This window comes from Haliotis asinina, chromosome 16, assembly GCF_037392515.1.
Source record: "Haliotis asinina isolate JCU_RB_2024 chromosome 16, JCU_Hal_asi_v2, whole genome shotgun sequence".
Taxonomy (NCBI): domain Eukaryota; kingdom Metazoa; phylum Mollusca; class Gastropoda; order Lepetellida; family Haliotidae; genus Haliotis; species Haliotis asinina.
In genome coordinates this window covers 3,311,435-3,332,230 of record NC_090295.1, presented here as the reverse complement: position 1 = coordinate 3,332,230, position 20,796 = coordinate 3,311,435, and the positions used below count along the sequence as shown (strand labels likewise).

Sequence of the window (20,796 nt, the reverse complement as noted above, 5' to 3'; positions counted from 1 at the left end):
GCGCTGCGTCCATAATGCATACTCAGTGAATAGGTTCGCGGAGCTTGAAAGAGTATGCATGACCAGTGTCTGAGGTCGTGAGCAGTAGTCTAATCTTGGTTGTGTACATAAACAAGTAAATAATCTACTCGTTACGTAAAACAACTTGTTGATTGTGGTAAGCAGTCTCTGTCTCAGAGAAAGCTCAGTGTCTGGTTTATTCACACCTATATGTCTGCCTGCCTGCCTGTCTGCTAAAGACAACATGCAATACACAGCTTTAATCATTGACCACATGCAATTTGAACTTAACACCTATCAGACTATACGACATAAAGAAAATAAGTTGATTTATGACTCGTGCACCCGAGTCCCGTGTCTGCCAGATTATGTAATTAGGCACGTGTGATACACATGACATGTTTTTATGTCTGTGGGTTGCAAACAAACTACATTCACTTTTTTCGGATGACTGGATCTGATGGAAACATGTGCAAACTCTTGTCAGTTTCAAGTCCTGCTTTGTACTTGGACGAATGACAGATTCCAGCCACGCAGTAGTTTACCATCTCTACTGACATGATTTTTTATTGGATCGTGCGCAAATTCAAAGAACATGTATTCTCTAAACCCAACATCTGTATAAACATTCTTCATGGATAACGACTTCTTTTCGTGTATATGATTTTGTTTGACAACAGTATATGAATCCATACTGAAACGATGCATCAAGTACACAAAAAGAAGTTGTTATCCATAAAGAATCTTACTTTCTTGTGACTGGCTATACTTCTAAAATGCCCATCAAACAGATCATCTTTCTGTACACACAATCATCCCTCAGCATATCAGCAAATGAAACAGCCAATCGGAAGCCGTCGTTACACTTGAGTGCATATCCATCCGCTATGACTGGGTTCGGTCTCCCGAGGGCTTCGTTTCGGGGGAAGTAAGCCCAAGTACAAATTATTGCACTTTTGAATCCCGATTGTACGCTTATAATTGTGTTTATTTGTTTTTTCAAAAGCAGCAATGTATATTATATATCATGAATAAGTGATAAATGTGTTTTAATTATGTTTGATTTTTTGGTTGCATGTGACCTTTAAGTTCCCAATATATTGCAATGTGTATCACAACAGAGGTACCTGAATCACAATATCGCAATACAGGTACCTGAATCACAATATCGCAATACGGGTACCTGAATCACAATATCGCAATACGGGTACCTGAATCACAATATCGCAATACGGGTACCTGAATCACAATATCGCAATACAATGTATTTGCCAATGCACAGTCCTACTAAGAATGGACATAACATATACTAATTAACATAAAAAGTAGACACTAGAAATGAACACAAAGTGTGATCAATTGAAATTAAGTAAAAAAGAAGAAACAGTGAAGATATTGCATGAACATAGGTAAGCATGAAACATGAAGATCAGGCACGGGAAATAAAAGAAGTGAAACACCAACAAAACAAAGAAGAAATTAACACAAGCAAATGTTTCTATGGAAACCTGACATTCAACAGAATAAAAACAAACTGAATCTAATGATCAAATCTGTATTTTCAACATGCAAGATAACTTACTGATAGTTGCCACACACACAAGAGAAGGGTTCAGTAAATCCAGTGCTTCCAGCTTCATGCCGACCTTCACCTCAAGGTTAGATTGCTGGAAAGTGAAAGATGGTGGTACATTATCATACTAAGACTTATTTGACATTGTCCTACAGCTGTTATTATGGTTTCTTTACTGAAGAAACTGGGGTAGACAAGTGGTTAAAGATTCCTGTCACACCCTAAACCTAAGTTTGAATTTCCACTCTTGTCTTAAGACAATACTCAGTCCTTAAATGCTGGAAAGCTTTTGGTACAGTTGCTTGTATTCTTGTAATCTGGTTATGGTGGAATACATGTTTTGGATGTGTGATTCCAAGAAAAGAGCAGTGGATGAAAAAAATATGCCTTCTCTTCTCTCTGGCCAGAAATAAGGCCAGTTCCCTATGCCCCTACTTCACAAGAATGTAAAATGGCTGGTAACTAGGGATACATTAAGTTCCAATAAACACCAACATTCTAAACACTACTCCAGTTACACCATGGCAGCTAAATGAATATTAAGGTCAGACATTCAAAGAAGTGTGACTTACCAATCAGACCTGAGGCCTTTTCAAAACCCAATACACAAAAGAATTCAGACAACAAAGTCTGACATGGCATATTTTAAGACAGTCACACTTGTTAAAACAGCAATTACTAAAGAGCAGCAAGTTGTTCCAAAAGAAGCTACAAAAACCTTTTCCACATCCATAAGAAATCCCTGCTATAAGCAGAGTCAGTCGACTGTACTGCTGTGACGATGTCAGGTGTATGTATTTGTTACGGCAGTATTACAACTGTACAACATTGTTTGTAGACAGAAGCTGGACTAGACAATCAAGTGAGTGACCATGCGATTCCATGACAAAGCATGTGTTAATGAATCACTATGAAATGGTGATAACACCAGGTGTTGGCTGAAAGATGAGCATATACAGCCTAACCGATGACACCCTTCATACACATATGCTAAAGCAGTCATTTGTTCTCCTGAAATAATTCAGGAACGTATAGTACATGTCAAAATAGGGAATTGCATCAGACATAATTTTTGTCACTGATGCATCCAATTTCAAAATTTCCTCCACAAGTCTACTGTAAAACGTTTTGATCGTAACAAGGTGTAACTTTGATCAAACAATTTCTGGGCTAACGTCATCAAAAAAATCAACACACAACTTACCATGAAACTGTACCCACTCAATGTGAAAGAACAGTTAGGATCTTCATGTTCCACACACAACTTCAACGGCATGGCCGGCAGCGATATCCGCTCAACCCTTCCTTGTCCAAACTTGTACTTGACAGTCATCTTATCCTCTTTATCTGCCACCAGGGTGAAGGTCACTGGAATTCCCACACTTCTGACCGTACTCATCAGTTTGAAGTTATTTCTCTTGCCGTTAACCATTACGACACCATCACCCCTTGCAAGGTCGAAGGTCAAGGCTTCTTCATCTTTTGGAGAGCTAAAGTGAGATACATACTGATAAAGTACCATGAGTGGAGAGTCTTTCAGATTTGGTCTTCAGCAACCAATCCTTATAGTAGATTCAAGTCATGGGATCAGGTGGTTAGGCTTGCTAACGCAGTTCACGCATGTTATCGTATCCCAATTGCGTAGATTGATGCTCATGATATTGATCACTGGGTTGTCTATTCCAGACTGGATTATTTACAAAACACATAGCCGGAGTATTACTGAGTGCAGCATAAAAAAACAACCAACCAACTAACTAAACAACCCACGATTTCCAAAGATTTCAATTTCCTCTACTGAGTGTAAATGCTAAATCAGGTTATGTACACATTGAGGTACAACAGAGACATTGGTGTCTTACTCAAACCAGTGAGGATCACTTCGGTAATTCAGGTTGAACTTACACAAACTTCAGTTTCACACTCGAGCTCACAGACGTCATTAAGGTGAAGGTCAGAGTAGGGTTATCAATCAAGGTCAGGGGTGTTCTCATTTGTGCTGTTCCATTGGCTTCCAGAACAACGACTGATCCCTCCATTTTACCCTTGACAAGCTTCATGTTGTTTTCTGTGAGGAAACTTGGACGAAGGCCATCTTGTGCACTCTAAAAGTGTCCAAAGTACAATGTCAATCAATATCAGTTATTCCAAGTCGTACACACATCAAAGATATGAAAAGGATGAGGTCAAACTGCACAAGAAGTACAGGTTCATCAGCAAATGAATACTTCTGAAATTAAATACACCAGCTGATGTTCTAAAACACAAAATACAACACAGACATAGATATATACTAAACAGCAAAAGAAACTCAAGTCAAGTTTCTAAATAGAAGACATAAACATGAACACTAACCTCTATGAGATTTAATTTTTTCAAAACTTGCATTTCTTTTGCTGTTCAGTATACTTATCAGAATACATAAGGGAACCGTATAAGACTGAGGCGAATATTTCACCCACAGACAAACACCGAAAGATACAATCAACCAATAATCCACACAATGCATCAGTCACATTCTCTCTCCCCAACAAAAAGGCTCAATCACATTCTCTCCTCAACACAAAGGCTCAGTCACATTCTCTCTCCCCAACACAAAGGCTCAATCACATTCTCTCCTCAACACAAAGGCTCAATCACATTCTCTCTCCCCAAAACCAAGGCTCAATCACATTCTCTCTACTCAAAACCAAGGCTCAATTACATTCTCTCCTCAACACAAATGCTCAGTCACATTCTCTCTCCCCAACAAAAAGGCTCAATCACATTCTCTCCTCAACACAAATGCTCAGTCACATTCTCTCTCCCCAACACAAAGGCTCAATCACATTCTCTCCTCAACACAAAGGCTCAATCACATTCTCTCTCCCCAAAACAAAGGCTCAATCACATTCTCTCTCCCCAAAACCAAGGCTCAATCACATTCTCTCCTCAACACAAATGCTCAGTCACATTCTCTCTCCCCAACACAAAGGCTCAATCACATTCTCTCCTTAACACAAAGGCTCAATGACTTTCTCTCTCCCCAACAAAAACGCTCAAACACATTCGCTCTCCCCAACAAAAAGGCTCAATCACATTCTCTCTACCCAACACAAAGGATCAATCACATTCTCTCTCCCCAACACAAAGGATCAATCACATTCTCTCCTCAACACAAAGGCTCAATCACATTCTCTTTCCTCAACACAAAGGCTCAATCACATTCTCTCTCCCCAAAACCAAGGCTCGATCACATTCTCTCTACCCAACAGCAATCCCTCATCCCCTCACTCACTAAACAGCCATCACATCATCCCCTCACTCACTAAACAGCCATCCCATCATCCCCTCACTCACTAAACAGCCATCCCATCATCCCCTCACTCACTAAACAGCCATCCTGTCAGGCCCTCGCTGACTAAACAGCCATCACATCATCCCCTCACTCACTAAACAGCCATCCCATCATCCCCTCACTCACTAAACAAACATCCCCTCATCCCCTCACTCAAGTCACCACACTCAGCCCCTCACCTTAGCCAGTGCTGCTGCAGTACTTGTCAGTCCACAGTGCTCACACAGCACCCTCCCTCCCATAGCTGTTTCAGGGGCAGGGAACTTGTGGCCGTACAACATTGTGCTGGACTTGCCTGAAACAATCACACTGTAATCAGTCTTTTCTCTTCTGTTTGTAGTTTCAAGCCACAGTTATCAATATTCTATCTGTAAGGCAGTGGTCTGAACATAACTGAGTATGGACCAGACTATCCAGTAATCAATAACGAGCATCGATCTACACAATTCGGAACCAAAGACACATGTCTGTCAGCAAGTCTGACCACCCGATCCCATTTGTCACCTCTTATGACAAGCATGAGTTACTGAAGATCAGTTCAGACCTGGACCTCACAGGTCCATAAAGTAATAAAATAATCATACTGTTGAGCAGGATAATTCAAACATTTATCTAGGACTGATATTAAAGGCATCACACAAATTCAAAAGTAATAAATCAAACTTGAATTCATTAGCTGTAGCGGTCATTAACCAAAACTAGAGCTGTTTTTAACCACAAATGTCTTATTGTTTATCTAAAACAGGCCAGAGAATACCTACTAGGGTTTTCTTTATCTGAAGAAACATCAGCCTACAAAACAAAATAAGTAATAATTAGATTCAGAATCAGCTTTCAGGACATAAAATCTTGTATCACACATGTAGGCACATGAATAGACCTATTGATGTTATTAGGCTCGGCGTGCTTTATTGGTGGTCACTAGATGATACTGGTGGAAGGTGAACCACAGAACCTCTACAGATGGACACTCACCTGGTGGGGGAAGATTGTTCTGTGGCAGGACATAGCTGGTCACTAGATGATACTGGTGGAATGTGAATCACAGAACCTTTACAGATGGACACTCACCTGGTAGGAGAGATCATTCTTGGACAATATGTAGCTGGTCACTAGATGATACTGGGGGAAGGTGAACCACAGAACCTCTACAGATGGACACTCACCTGGTGGGGGAAGATTGTTCTGTGGCAGGACATAGCTGGTCACTAGATGATACTGGTGGAAGGTGAATCACAGAACCTTTACAGATGGACACTCACCTGGTAGGAGAGATCATTCTTGGACAATATGTAGCTGGTCACTAGATGATACTGGGGGAAGGTGAACCACAGAACCTCTACAGATGGACACTCACCTGGTAGGAGAGATCATTCTTGGACAATATGTAGCTGGTCACTAGATGATACTGGTGGAAGGTGAACCACAGAACCTCTACAGATGGACACTCACCTGGTAGGAGAGATCATTCTGGGACAATATGTAGCTGGTCACTAGATGATACTGGGGGAACGTGAACCACAGAACCTGTACAGATGGACACTCACCTGGTAGGAGAGATCATTCTGGGACAATATGTAGCTGGTCACTAGATGATACTGGTGGAAGGTGAACCACAGAACCTCTACAGATGGACACTCACCTGGTAGGAGAGATCATTCTTGGACAATATGTAGCTGGTCACTAGATGATACTGGGGGAACGTGAACCACAGAACCTGTACAGATGGACACTCACCTGGTAGGAGAGATCATTCTGGGACAATATGTAGCTGGTCACTAGATGATACTGGTGGAAGGTGAACCACAGAACCTGTAGAGATGCTGATTCGTTGTTTCCCTTTACACATGCCACGCGCAGCTGCATGGTGTTTCCATCTAATAAACAGATACAGAACAGATAACCTGCATCAATTTATTACCTGTATTGATAACCGTTCAGGAACTATATTAAAGGGTAGACAAAATTGATAAAGAATTTCTTAGAATCTTCATGGTTTGTCAGTTTGTTGTTTTATGGTACACTCAGCAATATTCCAGCCATACGGCAGCAGTCTGTAAATAAGCAAGTCTGGTCCAGACAATCCAGTGATCAACATCATGAGCATCAATCTACACTATTGGAATACGATGATGTCTCAACCAAATAAGCATGCCTGACCACTCGATCCTGTTAGTTGCCTTTCACGGTACAATCTTAGTGTTTAGGTGCAGATATTTTGTTTAATATGTGATCAGTTCTGAGGTTTCCAAACAGCAATACAACAAAGACTACTAGAAAAGGATAGTCTGCTATTGCCTTCCTCATGTAAGTGCTGACTGATTGATCGCTTGTCTAACATCACAGCATTATTCTAGCTATGTGAAACCTGTCTTTAAGTCTAGATGGAGGTGACGGTTTTTAAAGCATTAGCTCATCATACTAAGGACACAGGTTCGATTTCCACCATGGGTACAATGTGTTAACCCCATTTCTGCTGTTGCCTGCAATGATACTGCTAGAATATTGCTAAAAGTGGAATAAAACTCACTCACTCACTCACCATCAAGTCTGCACTAGAAATCCACTGACTGACATAATTAGGCCAGACCAATGTTATTTCTTGTTTTACGGATGAGTCTGCCATATTTTCCAAGAATAAGAAAACTCACAACAAAATACTTTTCAGGTTGTTACCCATATTCACTTCATAAATTGCCAAAAGAATTTAGGAGGAATATTTCTCTGATTGGATTTTTTTTTTTTTTTTTTTCTTTTTGTCCTAGCTGATTTGGGGATTTCAGTGGACAAAAATCCATAAAACAAGAAATAAATGGCCTTAGCATCAATAAACACAAAGTACTTCAGTTCACCAGCAAGCATGGCCAACTGACAGGAAAGCAAGTATTTCAGCAGCAGACAGCCATATATAAACTGATGTGAATAAATAGTTTGGTCTTGACCACTGAATCTGATGGCCAATAGCAAGTCAGTGAATTCAATTCATTATTCAATGGTCACCAGAACCGAATATTAGTGAATATTTATGTTTTTGTTTAGGGAGTGTGTTTTACTTGAATCCTTACATCCTGAGATACGCAAGAATGGACCATGTACTGGCCTCAGTAGTATAGGGAATGACAGTTCTGGACCACTTTCAAGAAAAGTCTCTACAAAGCCTTATTTACTAAATAAGGCTTTGGTTGGGACCTTAGCTCTTGCTACTATTACCCCTACTACAAAAAGGTTGGGTGCCTATGTCACGTTTATATCGATGAAACAGTTTAACGTGAACCGCCTACGATCTCTTTGGTGTTCATAATAAAGGCTTGCTGGGCTTTTTGTATCCCCTGTGCTATGTACTTTTTTTTCTCGTCCTCGCTGATAGCAGACTTACGAGACTTGGATCGAATATCTTGTTTCATTCCGTTATATTTTTTGAGTTCAGAGAGGATTGAACGAAACTCCTCTTCTGAGATCTTACTATCAGAGAGTGCCGTGGAAATACGCTCACTCACTGTGTTCAGCTTTGCTTCGGCCAGAACCCTGATCTCGTCGTGTTTCAGTGCCTTACGATGCAGTCTGCGTGATACCAACTTAAGCGCCAACCCTAACACCCCCGCTATCCCAGCTGTTATTTCAAAACCTAGCACTATAGGTGCAGCCACGATGGTGGTTAACAACCCAACACCTGCAGCCCCTAGTCCCATGCTGGTTGCCATAAGGGTAGTGTCAGCCCCGTCCACGATATTGAAAGCTCTATTGTACTTCTTACATAGTGCTTTCCGCGTGTCACGGTCTTGTTCTAGTTGACGTTTTACATCACATAACTGCCTCAAGCGGAACCCATCTACGGTTTCCAGCGTCTTCGCTACTTCCTCTACGACTGGGTACAGGCCCATCCTATAATATATATTTTGAAAGAGATTTTAATTGGGTTTCAGTTAATATTCTATTAATGAATTTGAAGTCTACAAGTTCTAGACTATTAGTCAGGGTAATAGGTGAGAGGCTAATAGACTTTCCTGTTGTAACAAAAACCCCCCTGAGGCTTATTAAGCGGTTTATAGGACCCGTGGTATCCTGTTGTATAACAATATCACAATATTCGTATATGTGTTGTTGGTCATACCAGTGTATTGACACCCCAGGTAAAATTTGGTGTACTTTTGAGATGTTTTCATTTTCTACAGGCGAAAAGAAGACTTCTATGATGAGTGTGAAAGGGGGGGATATATCAAGATTTTTTATATAAGGACTATTGCTAAATGTTAATTTATTTTCCCCTATAGACCTTAACCTACTTTTTTCGGTATCAGTAGATATCATGGGTATTAATTCCCTCTCCGGAATGAAATCCCCGGCCCAGATACCGTTGTTCCTAATCTTAGTGATATACCACGTATCTACGTCTATTGTGATATAAGGTGAGGTGAGTGGTAAGTTGATCAACCATTTAGGCTCTTTAAAATCTGATAACGACACCCGTCTGTACACGTTGTCTTTGAATTGCAGGATATATAAGGCGTCTTCCTCACCAGGCTGATCGAATCCCTCCGTATCTCCTAGGTCGTTAAGCGTAGTGTTGGGTCGATGACTGGTCATTATTATACTATTACGATATAATTTCCAACTGGTTTTTTGATAATAGTTCAGGGGTGAACTTCATACCCATGAAGTGTATGTTGGCAGGCAGGAAGATATTGGTTAGTGATATCTTGTTTTCCACGATCACGTTGACCCCCTGCAGACTGGTGTTGGAGCCGACACCCACCCGCACGTAAACGTTGCAAACTTGATACTGGTGTCGTTTCCCCCACCCGAGTTTGATCCCCTTCACGATCTCGACATCATTCCCCGATGGTTCCCCTAGGTAGACTTTGATGATCAGTGTTGAGTTTGCCGGTAGATCCTCTAGTATAGTGACCACACCTTCGAATTCAGACACCAACTGCAATTTCACGTTTTGTATGGTTAGTTTACTCGATAGCATGTGGGCTGCCATAGTGTCGAGTGGGCTGACGACTATGCTACGTCTCTGAGTTGGGACGTAAGCCACGAGCAGGGTTCCATTGTTCACGACTTTGTTTAGGTGGTTGTCTTTGTTATCCGTGAACACGTAGGGAGAGACGAGTCTAATATTGAGAAACCAGTCGTCGTTATCGGGTAACAACACCCACTTGTCATCTTCGGTGAAGACGAGCATATATGGTTTGTTTTGGACGACGGTAGTGCTCTCAACATCGTCTAAGTCGAATAGTTTACCCCCGAACGATGGGTATATTATCCAGTTATTATCACCGGTGTTGACAAGGGCGTACTTAGTGTTGACTTTTGCTCTTGTGGTATCTATTATATCACTTAGGGCTCCACCGGAGGGGACTTCAACGCGTTTGTAAATGTTGTTTTTCAGTTGAAAGGCGTACGATGTACCATCTACTCCGGGAGCGTCGAAACCGCGCGTGTCTCCGAGGTCGGAGATCCCGATATTGACGCATTTTTTAACTCCGGGCCCTTGTGCGCTGGTCATTTTACATGAAGCGTTAAGCTGAGGTATCCTATATTTACAGGATTATGATTTATATCTAACACCGATATTGTCAGCTCAGGTATGTTGCCCTGGATTAATCTCTTATACTGCCGTGGTGAAAACGACTCAGTTCTACCGTCGTTGTATTTCTCAGTTTTCACCGGCACTGCTCTCAGTATAGTGGAAGGGTGACCTCCTTGAATGTTGTACGTTGTGCTCACCTGACCGAGATGAATGTACAGCTCTCGGTACGGTACTAGGTCGGGTAACTTCGTGCCTGTGACGGTTGTTGGTTTTATCTCGTCAGGAGACATACCGAGTATCCTCGCTAATGGTCGGCCGAGCCTCAAGGGGTTTCTTCCGTTGTTGATTAACACCACTGTACCGTTTGAGTCGTTCATCTTGAGTTCGGCTCCCAGGGGTTTGAAGACCTCGTCGTTTAGAGAGCACACGCTGTAGTAGCCGTCAGTTATCTGGCTGCGAGTTCCACTAACGAACAGCTTATTGTTGCTGATATTGATGTTAGTCCATTGCGGTAGGTAGGTGATATCGCAGAGTGCGACTTCGAGTTGACCTGACGTGTTATCGATCGCGTGCGTCAGCTGAACGGCCTCACCGCTCGTTATTCCTGGAAGTGTTATGTACATATTATAATATATAATTTATATATTATAATATGGACTTAGCACACTTGAAAATCGTGGTGAATGCAGATGGCACGGGGTTTAAAACAACCTTTATTAATATCTTTGAAAACTATGTCGTGTCCGTTAATAACGCGTAGGCGGTGGTAAACTTGAATCAAAACCCAATGCAGTTTTGGCAGAACCAACTCAACTTTGCTGTGTGGTGTGCGACGACAGGGTCGGGTGTGACACTAGACTACGGTATAGACGAACTGAGTAAGGCGGTCATTTTGTTTCATATTTATTATCAAACGAGACGAATATTGAAGGAAATAAGTGCTCCTCTTCCCCAAGATATAGGGTGGAGTATGACGAATAACGGCTATGATAGACGCGCTTATGAACGTATTTGTGGGGAGTTTGAGATTCCAACGAATAAAGACTTTCGCCTTCCTGGTGTGAACCATGGTCTCGGTATAGTTCTCGTGTACTTCTACAGGTCCGGGACATATCAGGCCGGTTCTAAAGATGGTTCATACAACCCACACCGTCATACATTTACAGGCCCCACAACGAATGAACAGATCCATGTCAGCTGTATAAAGCAAACCAATCCTGATGCAGCCACAGCCTGGACTAAAATGATCTCAAAAACATCGAAAGAATTCACTCGTGCTGGTACAATACGCTTGAACGACTCGATTCGAACGTACGTGTGGGCGCTGTTGGGTGCGCAGTCTATGACGCGTTCCAACATCCTCGGTAAGGGAACTGCTTACGACGCTCAGAAACAGTTTGTTTCCAACGTTGAGGATGCTATCAATTCTCCAGTTGATCTCCCGCGGGCCATCGAACGCTACCAAAACGTGTTAGAATACGCCAGATCGAAAGTCAATTACGTGTTCGGCGTGGGGTTGTACATGGCTCCGAGTGATATGCAACTGAGAGTAAAAAAAGTGGTGGGTTATAACAACAAAATAGTCATAGCCACGAAGGATCAAAAGTTGGGTATCAACCCCGATATTAACACCGCCCATATCCCACACATCCCACCACGTGAAACGGGTATAGTGGCGCCACCCCCGGAGTCTAAAGTTCATGTGGGGGTACCCCCCACACACCCCCATATGCAGGCTCAGCAGCATATTTATAGTAAAACGGCCCTGGTGGTTGGTGGGGTAGCTTTGGGACTTATTTGGTTAAAGATTTTTTAGCCGCTACGTACACCAGACCCGCCACGGCGACGATGGCTGCCCACAGGTTTTGACTGAGCCACATGGCAGTTTTAGACAGAGCGCTCAACAACCACGAGACGATGCTACCCAGGATGCCGGGAAGGGCTTCGGCGGCTTTACCAGCTAGTTTAGCTAGGCCTTCCCCGAGTTTTTTTATCCAGTCTTTAACACCTCCACCGCCTGTGGGAGTGGGAGTTCCCCCGCCGGCAGGTGTGGGGGTTCCCCCTGTCAGTGACACCACCAGGGTTGATATGATGAAACCCAATGCAGTCAGAATGCTGGCGATGGTGATCCCTTGCTCCCGGAACAATATCCGAATCCTGTCTGCTAACGTGGTGTCTCGGTAGAGGACTTGATTGATGGTTTCCCGCACACGGTTGGCCTGGGATCGAAGCTTTTCTTTGTAGCCGGACGCTGTCTCCAACCAGACCTGCCTTTCATCTTCCAAATTACGTATTCGTTCCTCGATGGTGGCTTTCAGAGACTCGTCCTCAGTTTCACCGAGTTTGGTCTTTTCACGGGCGATGTGGTCGTCTATCTCACTCACTTTGGCCGTGCTTTTCCAGAGCTGACCACGAATGGTTTGCATCAACAGGTCCAACCCCTTCAGTTCCCGAAAGGTAGTTTCGAGGCCCGGGAAGGGCTTGTTCTCGTAGTCGGCCAACACCTTTTCAATATCATAAGTCATGTTTTGAACCGATGTGGCGTCCCTGATGACTTCCAGATCTTGACGGGCCTTCGGGGGAATCTTCTTAGGTCGCGCGCCACCGTAATCTCTGAAACCTAGTTCATTTTGGACAAAGCCAATATTATGGTCTTTTCTCAGTGTTGATAAAGCAAGCGGTTCTCCCGTGATTTTATTCATGAGATCGATCTCCTGGTTATTATATAAAAAACGCATCTTGCCCTGGTCATCAACGGTAAACTTGGTATAGTCTCGCCACAACGGTTTGATTTTGTCTCTTTCTGCAACTGCTTTGTAATAATCGTCAACGGCGCCCTTCACGAGTGTGGTCCTTGGTGAGAATGAGGTCTCCTGCTCGACAGCCGGCTGTAGGCTGAATGAGGTCTCCTGATCGGCCCCTGTATCATCCATAGTATCATCCCACATCTCCCTCATAGGTATGTCTTCATCCATTATTTAGTATTAAAAATATATTTCGTTTATATATAATAATGTACGGCAGAAAATTAGATCCTTTCAGAAGATTGAGAGAGCCATTAGGAGCCAGAGCCGTGCGCCAGTCGGTGACCATCACCAACAATCCAAGCAAGATAGACCAGAATCAAACTCTGCTGGTTAGATTTCCAAACCTTGGTGAGAATGACCTCATTGTACCAGGCACTGTTCGACTGGCGTTCAATATCACGTTGACCTCCGACAACGACAAACGCGAGCTAGTGCGTAACATGGGGCGAGCCATCATCAAGAAAACGACCGTCAAGATCAGCGGTAACGAGGTGCTGAGCATCGACGACAGCGACGTGTTTCACTGCTACAGGGATCTCTGGAAAAGCGAGAGAGAACGAGTCAATGATGTGTACCAGGGTATCAGCAAATCAACCCCGGGCACGCATAGGGTATGTCTTCACGCAAGACCAGCAAGACAAACTATCGGACGGTGAAAAGGCCATCGCTCGAGCATACGGGAATCGATTCTGCGTGCCGCTCGACTTCGAGTTGCTCACGGGACACGCACCGTTTTACCAGGCCGCGCTGGGTGATAGGCTCGAATACGAGCTCACGTTTAACGACTATAGCAAAGTAGTGCGTACGCCGAACGGTGATGAGGCCAGTTATGCTATAGACAACATCTCTCTGGAGTTCGACATGGTCACTAGCCCGGAGCTAGCCAGGCAGGTTCGAAGTCAGTACTCTGGGAAGATGGCTATACTGTACGATCGCGTACTGAGGCATAGATCAGTCGTGCGAGATAAGAGCGACACTGTGTGGAATATCAACCTGAACGTGCCGGCGCGATCGATGAAAGGTATCCTGGTCGTCCCCGTGGAGTATTACGATCCATTCCGGAGGGACAGCGAGAAGTTTTTCAACCCCGAGATTGAAAAGGTGGAAGTGACCATCGAGGGCGTGCCCAACCAGCTGTTCAGTCATGGTATGAGACCACACCAGCAGTGGGATGAGATAAAAAAGCTACCAGTGGGGGATTACATAACAAAGGACCTGGACCTCGGCTCCGTGCAGATCGGTGAATACCTGACCACCAAGTACGCCCTATGGTTGGACATGCGATCCACGGATGATGATAAACTGCACGGTAGCGGGCGTCGTATAGATAACGGCAGCGAAGGGATAACCATCCAGATTACTAAGAAGGCTCAAACCGCTGGTAAATTGAAATTATATCTGTACGTTATTATGGACGCGCAACTTAATATAGACAATGGGAGATTCGTGCAAGCCATCTATTGACCTCCCCACTGACCCACACTGCGCCATAGTGTGCGGGCAGACTGGCTGTGGGAAGACCGTTTTCGTGTTGGATATGTTGGAGAGTTACTACAAGGATGTGTTCGATAACATCGTTATCATGTGCCCTACTCTGAGCATGAATAAAACGTACGCGCGACCTTGGGTGATGACGGACCCGGACGTACACAAAATCGACCCTGGAACACGTCTGCAGGACTGGTTGAAAGCTCTTCACGAGAAATTTAAAGGGGAACCGACGCTGTTCATACTGGACGACTGCAGCGCTAATCGCGAGATAACAAAAAAGAGAGACATGCTATCGTACCTGGCCTTCTCCGGCCGGCATGCAAATCACAGCGTCTGGGTGCTAACGCAGAAGTTCAACTCTGTGTTGAAAGACCTCAGGGAGCAGACGCGATGGGTGGCCTTATTTCACTGCAAGGACAGGGATTCGTTCGAGGAGTGTTTGAGAGAGAACGATGTGATGAGTAAATTAGAACGGGAACGGGTGAAGAAACAGCTCGCTGAAACTAAACACGCTAAGCTCGTGCTCAAGACCGACCAACCAGTAGCATATATAGTATGCTAAAGCTAAGCAAAGCTAAGCAAAGCTAAGCAAAGCTAAGCTAAAGCTAAGCTAAAGCTAAGCAAAGCTAAGCATATAGCTATGATATTCGAAGTGTTTGTCGTGTGCAACTTAACCTTCATTTCTCTGTGTTTTGTCTGCATCGGGTATTATATAGTTAAAACTAAATATTACTTGTTATATTATAAGATGGAGTGTGAGGAATTGCTCGAACAGTTGGGGGTCTCCCCCACGCCGCCGGCAGGCCCCACTGTGGGGTGTACCCCCACTGATGATAAGCGAGAGAAACTGGTGGCGTTGGCTGTTGGTGGCAAAGCCAAACATTACTTTGGAGACTACACTCCGGATAAAATTCACAAAATGTCAGCCGAAGAAATCGATAAGCTGTACGCTAGATACGAGTCCCGGCTCGGAGCAGAAATGACAAAGACAATAGGATCGGCTATGACCCAGATATACACCGGTATTGTGTCACACTTCCTTCCCATTCCACCAGAGCGCCGACTTTACCTGTGGGAGGACCTAGATAAAGACCCTTTTATCGAACACGCCGTGAGCTCTATCAGCTGCGAGCTGTACCACAAATATGGTATGTTGTTGGCTCCAGTGACGGCGGCGATTATCACGGCAAAACATTGTCAATTTGAGAGAAAGAATAATAATAATAGTATAGATGGATGCTGCACAGGAGACCCCTCCCGAGGTGAGGGAAACCCCAGTGGTGGTACCCCCAACAGTGGAGGAGACCCCTTCACAGGAACCAGTGAGGGAAGTGACCCCAGTGGGGGTACCCCCAACAGTAACCAGGCAGAAGAATCCTAAGAGAGTAGCTGCCGGTAAAAAACGGTGGTGTAACCAACATAAAGTGGCCAACCCAACCCGACTGTTGTTAGCTGTAGGCGTAACTGCTGCCTTGGCTATCTCGTGGTTATACGTGGGGGTACCCTCCCACAGTGAGCCACCACCCAACAGTGAGCCCCCCACGGTAGACCCGCATATCATGTTATAATTTTAATATTTTATATCATATACATAATGTCTGAGGGGAAAACGTTCGTCAACGACGCATACCACGCCACAGTGGTCGCCAGTCTAGCCGTAGGGTACGCTCGGTTGACTAAAATGGTGCTTAAACAACCAACTATCAAGCTAGATTTCAACCTGCAGGATATGGGTATGCTCATAATGAACCTTGGTATGGCGATGGCCACAAAAGACATCCTAGTAAAACAAGGAATAATACCTGATAATATAATGAAATAAATATAGGATGGCCACGATAGCTATGATGGTCGGTGGGGCGTTAGTGAATGCCCTGGCATTTTCCGGGAGTAATTTCCTCTTCTCGAAACTACGAGATGATCACGCGGCTGAAATACAGGAAGAAAGGAAGCGGCACGATCTCGCTACTGAGAAATTACAAAGAGCACAGGCCGAGTACGTTAAAAAACGCCTCCAGAGGATCGATTTTATTAACGAACAACTCACGCGTGAAAACCATGCCGTTCAAACATTCAACGATGTTGATGAAGCAATGAAAGAATACTACCTACTAACTGGTAAACAATTGGAACCGCTCAATAAACCCACACTCGCTCAGTACTACACACCATCCAAGGGACAAATGAATCGTGAACTGGTCTTCATAGTGTTGGGTATAGCAGCTACTGCGTTGGTTGCGAAGCAATTAAATTAAAATACCTATATAAGTAAACATGAGACCCGCTCCATACCGATGCGAATACATACTTATGGGGAAGACCGAGGCCTGTGGTAGGAAATGCAGGAATCAGGGGTTCTGTTGTTTCCATATGGGAAGTCCTAACTACACGTGTTCTGTGTGTGGTATCGGGGTTAAAGGGCACTACTGTCTATGTAAAGCTCACGGAGCGAATGTAGTCAGACATCAACTCATCTATGAGAATAAAAAAGGCTACATAAAAGAACGTAGGCGACTGCTCAAGATAGACTCCAATTACAGTGCGTGAAACAGCCACTTAAGGGTTACCTCCCTTTACTGTGAACCAATTAGACATTGGTTCTCTTAGGTGTAAACACTATGGCTACTGTACGCGAGCTGAAGCGGGTCGCAAAACAGAGAGGTGTGATCGGGTATTCTCGAATGCGGAAGTCAGCATTGTTGAGATTACTAGGTTTAGAAGCCCCTCCTACGGTAACACAATTAAAAGCTCAAGCAAAACAGCTTGGATACACGGGTTATTCAAACCTGGGGAGAGCCGGGTTAACCGCATTGTTATCACATGCCCCCGTAGCAAAACCTCCCACTGTAAAACAACTGAAAGCCGAGGCACACGATTTGGGTTTAGGCGGGTATTCCCGTATGAGAAAACCACAGCTTGTAGAATTATTACGACAGAATAGAGCTATTGACCTACAGTTCGTGCGCACTGAGCGCGCTGTAGGCAACTATTTGAGAGGTTGGCGCATGCACGTTGATAGAAACATAGACATTACAGATATCAAGCCTCTGATAGCTGATAAGGTCAACCAGGAACTAAATAACCTAGGAAGTATCAAGTTTCAGATCACAGTGAAAATGTCGCTCGATAAGCAGGTTGGGAGTACCACTGAATATGTTCAGCCTTACTTCCGAGGTCAACAAGAGGTCGTCACACATACAGAGACCATTGGCACATCAATCGATACCAGTTTTCAGCAGATACGAGAATACCTAGAACGCTACACACACTTGGGGTCCGGGTGGGCTGTAGATAAAATCGATAATGTCTATCTAGACATAGCTAACTACGTGCCGTTCAGAGGCGGGTCATACCTAGCCTTGCCTCCCTACTATAAGAACAAACATGCCATAGTAAACGTTAAGAATAGAGGAAACGATTGCCTGAGGTTAGCTATCAGGTCAGCCTTATTTCCAGCTGACACTCATTCAGATAGGCTTTCTAGCTATCCCCAAGACGATGGGCTCAACTGGGATGGTATAGATGAACCCACCCCCATATCCCAGATCACTAAAGTAGAAAAACAGAATAATCTGGCTATAAATGTCTTTGGGCACGAAGGTAACAAAACAATAGTACACAGGGTCAGCCCGGTGAAGGATCGCCAAGTTATCAATATATTCATGATCCAACGAGGTGAAAAGTATCACTACACGTGGATAAAACATCTCAGCCGGTTGTTGCACGACCAGTCGAAACACGATGGGGAAAAACACTTTTGTGTACGATGCCTACCCGGAGGAAGCCAAAGCGTGGCTTGAAAAACAAGCCCTGTGGCAGATCTATTTGCCGGCACCACGCTACGTGCCTAGAAGGAGGTTCGGTATTAACATACCTAATAGCGTTCACCAGGCAGACCTACTGTTCCTACCCCACGACAAGAGGTACAAGTATGCCTTAACCGTAGTGGACGTAGCCAGTCGTTACAAGGAAGCCGAACCCTTGACCATGAAAGATTCGGCCCAGGTAGCCAGAGGATTCGAACGCATATACAAACGCAGCCCGCTGACGTGGCCGACACAGCTGCAAGTTGACCCCGGACGGGAGTTCATGGGTGCCGTGTCACAACTGCTAGCCAAACACGATACAAAGGTCAGGCGTGGCACGGCCGGAGCCCATCGCAGCCAAGCCATAGTTGAGAGATTTAATAGGACTTTGGCTGAGCGCTTGTTCGGCCATCAGTATGCTAGGGAGATGGCCACCCCTGGAAAACGATCGACTGAATGGGTCACGAGGTTACCCAAGGTGGTGTCGGCAATCAACCATGAAGTCACCCGTCTCACCGGTAAGAAACCGGCAGACGCTATCAAACTAAAATCAATAGTTGCAGAGTCGGCCGCTCCATTGCGTGGGAAGGAGAAACAGATACCAGATAGGGCCCTAGTGAGGTATCTATACCAGCCGGGGGAACACGAGGGTGATAGCCGTAAGCGGGCCACCGATCCTATATGGTCAGTCAAAACTTACAACATAGATAAAGTGGATATGAAAGCCGACGAACCTAACTTGTACTACTTGAGGGATGGGCCGGGTAGGGGGTTTGTAAGAGAAGAATTATTGATCGTACCGTACGGCACAGTGTTACCTCCTACCAACACACGGTAAACGTGACATAGGCACGCCAACTTTTTTGTAGTAGGGGTAATAGTAGCAAGAGCTAAGGCCCCAACCAAAGCCTTATTTAGTAAATAAGGCTTTGTAGAGACTTTTCTTGAAAGTGGTCCAGAACTGTCATTCCCTATACTACTGCCTCACAGTAGCACATGTCATGTTAGTTTGTCAAGATCACACATGGCGCTGTTGACCATAACTATTACCAACCAAATTTCAGTGTCATGGTATCAATGGTTATTGTTGTGACAACTTAGCAGTGACAACATGAGCACTCCATAGTGTGCATCAATCATTTAACCATAATATTGTATTCATGAATAATTATTTGTAGTTGTTACCTAATATTTGTGAAACATATTTTCAAAACTGACCTTTCTTGACTGTGACTTCCGTGACCCCATCATGCAAGACTACTCCATGACTCCACAGCATCACCGGTGTGTGGAGCTTCAGTACCGACGCCAGCACGAGGTGGAACAAGGCTGTTGAGAACTGGTGGGGGAAGGTGTACTGGCATGACACTTTCAGACTGTGAGCTTCATGGCGCTTGTCATGGAAATGTGTCTGAGAAAACATGGTTCCAGAAACTTCACACATCTATCTGGTAACATTGACTTAAGTTGTGAGCAGGATACTGAGTCTGGTTTAACATTGCTATAACAACATTTGAAAAGTATCATGGACAGGTACACTGATGACAGAGTAAGTGAGTGAGTGGGTTTGGTTTCATGCAGCTTTTTGCAATATTCCAGCAATATCATGGCAGGGGACACCATAAATGGGCTCCATACATTGTCCCCCATGTTGGGAATCAAACCAGATTTTTTGGCGTGATGAGTAAACGCTTTAGCCAGTAGGCTATCCCATCACCTTCCCCCATCCCCTGATGAGAAAGGAAAGCTAGAGAGTGAGTATACTGGGTTAAATGCTGCATTCAACACTATTTCACCTGTATCACAGCTTTATTTTATATGGGAGTAGAACTCAAGTAAGTCAAGTGAAGTAAATATCAGACCACACTGGTAAGTGCTGATGAATTTGTATCAGGACTCGTCCATTTGGCAAAATGTTCCACAGAAACTTGCCTGTATATTAAAAATATCACTTAATTAATAATAAATATATTGTAACAAAATATAAAAAGAAAAACTCACATTTTGTAAGAAATGTGGGAAAAGTTAACGAAACTAGCTTGTTTTGACAGCAGATTTCTCTTCTGTGTGTATTTTTCAGGAAAACAGTTTCATTATATTCTGAAATCTTTTACACACTAAAGCTACAAAGTTTTATGTAAGCAAAGGTACATTTGATTTTGCGGTGAAACGTTTACTTTCATCAACTTCCCATACGGGTATCTTCTGTACAAGTGACTGGCAAACAAGCTGCTAAAGGGAGGTAACCA

At 44.0% G+C, this 20,796-nt stretch overlaps 1 protein-coding gene across 1 annotated transcript in view; it reads right to left on the bottom strand.

Moving 5' to 3' along the window:
* Positions 1-20,796, bottom strand: part of LOC137268761 (uncharacterized) — an 86,847-nt gene that overhangs the window by 43,846 nt on the left and 22,205 nt on the right. Inside the window, exons 17-23 of the mRNA XM_067803341.1 lie at positions 19,766-19,958; positions 6,648-6,787; positions 5,672-5,702; positions 5,090-5,205; positions 3,479-3,678; positions 2,778-3,063; positions 1,583-1,667 (exon numbers count right to left, since the gene is read on the bottom strand). Of these exons, the coding sequence (XP_067659442.1) occupies positions 1,583-1,667; positions 2,778-3,063; positions 3,479-3,678; positions 5,090-5,205; positions 5,672-5,702; positions 6,648-6,787; positions 19,766-19,958 (1,051 nt within the window). The remainder of the gene's footprint in view (positions 1-1,582; positions 1,668-2,777; positions 3,064-3,478; positions 3,679-5,089; positions 5,206-5,671; positions 5,703-6,647; positions 6,788-19,765; positions 19,959-20,796) is intronic.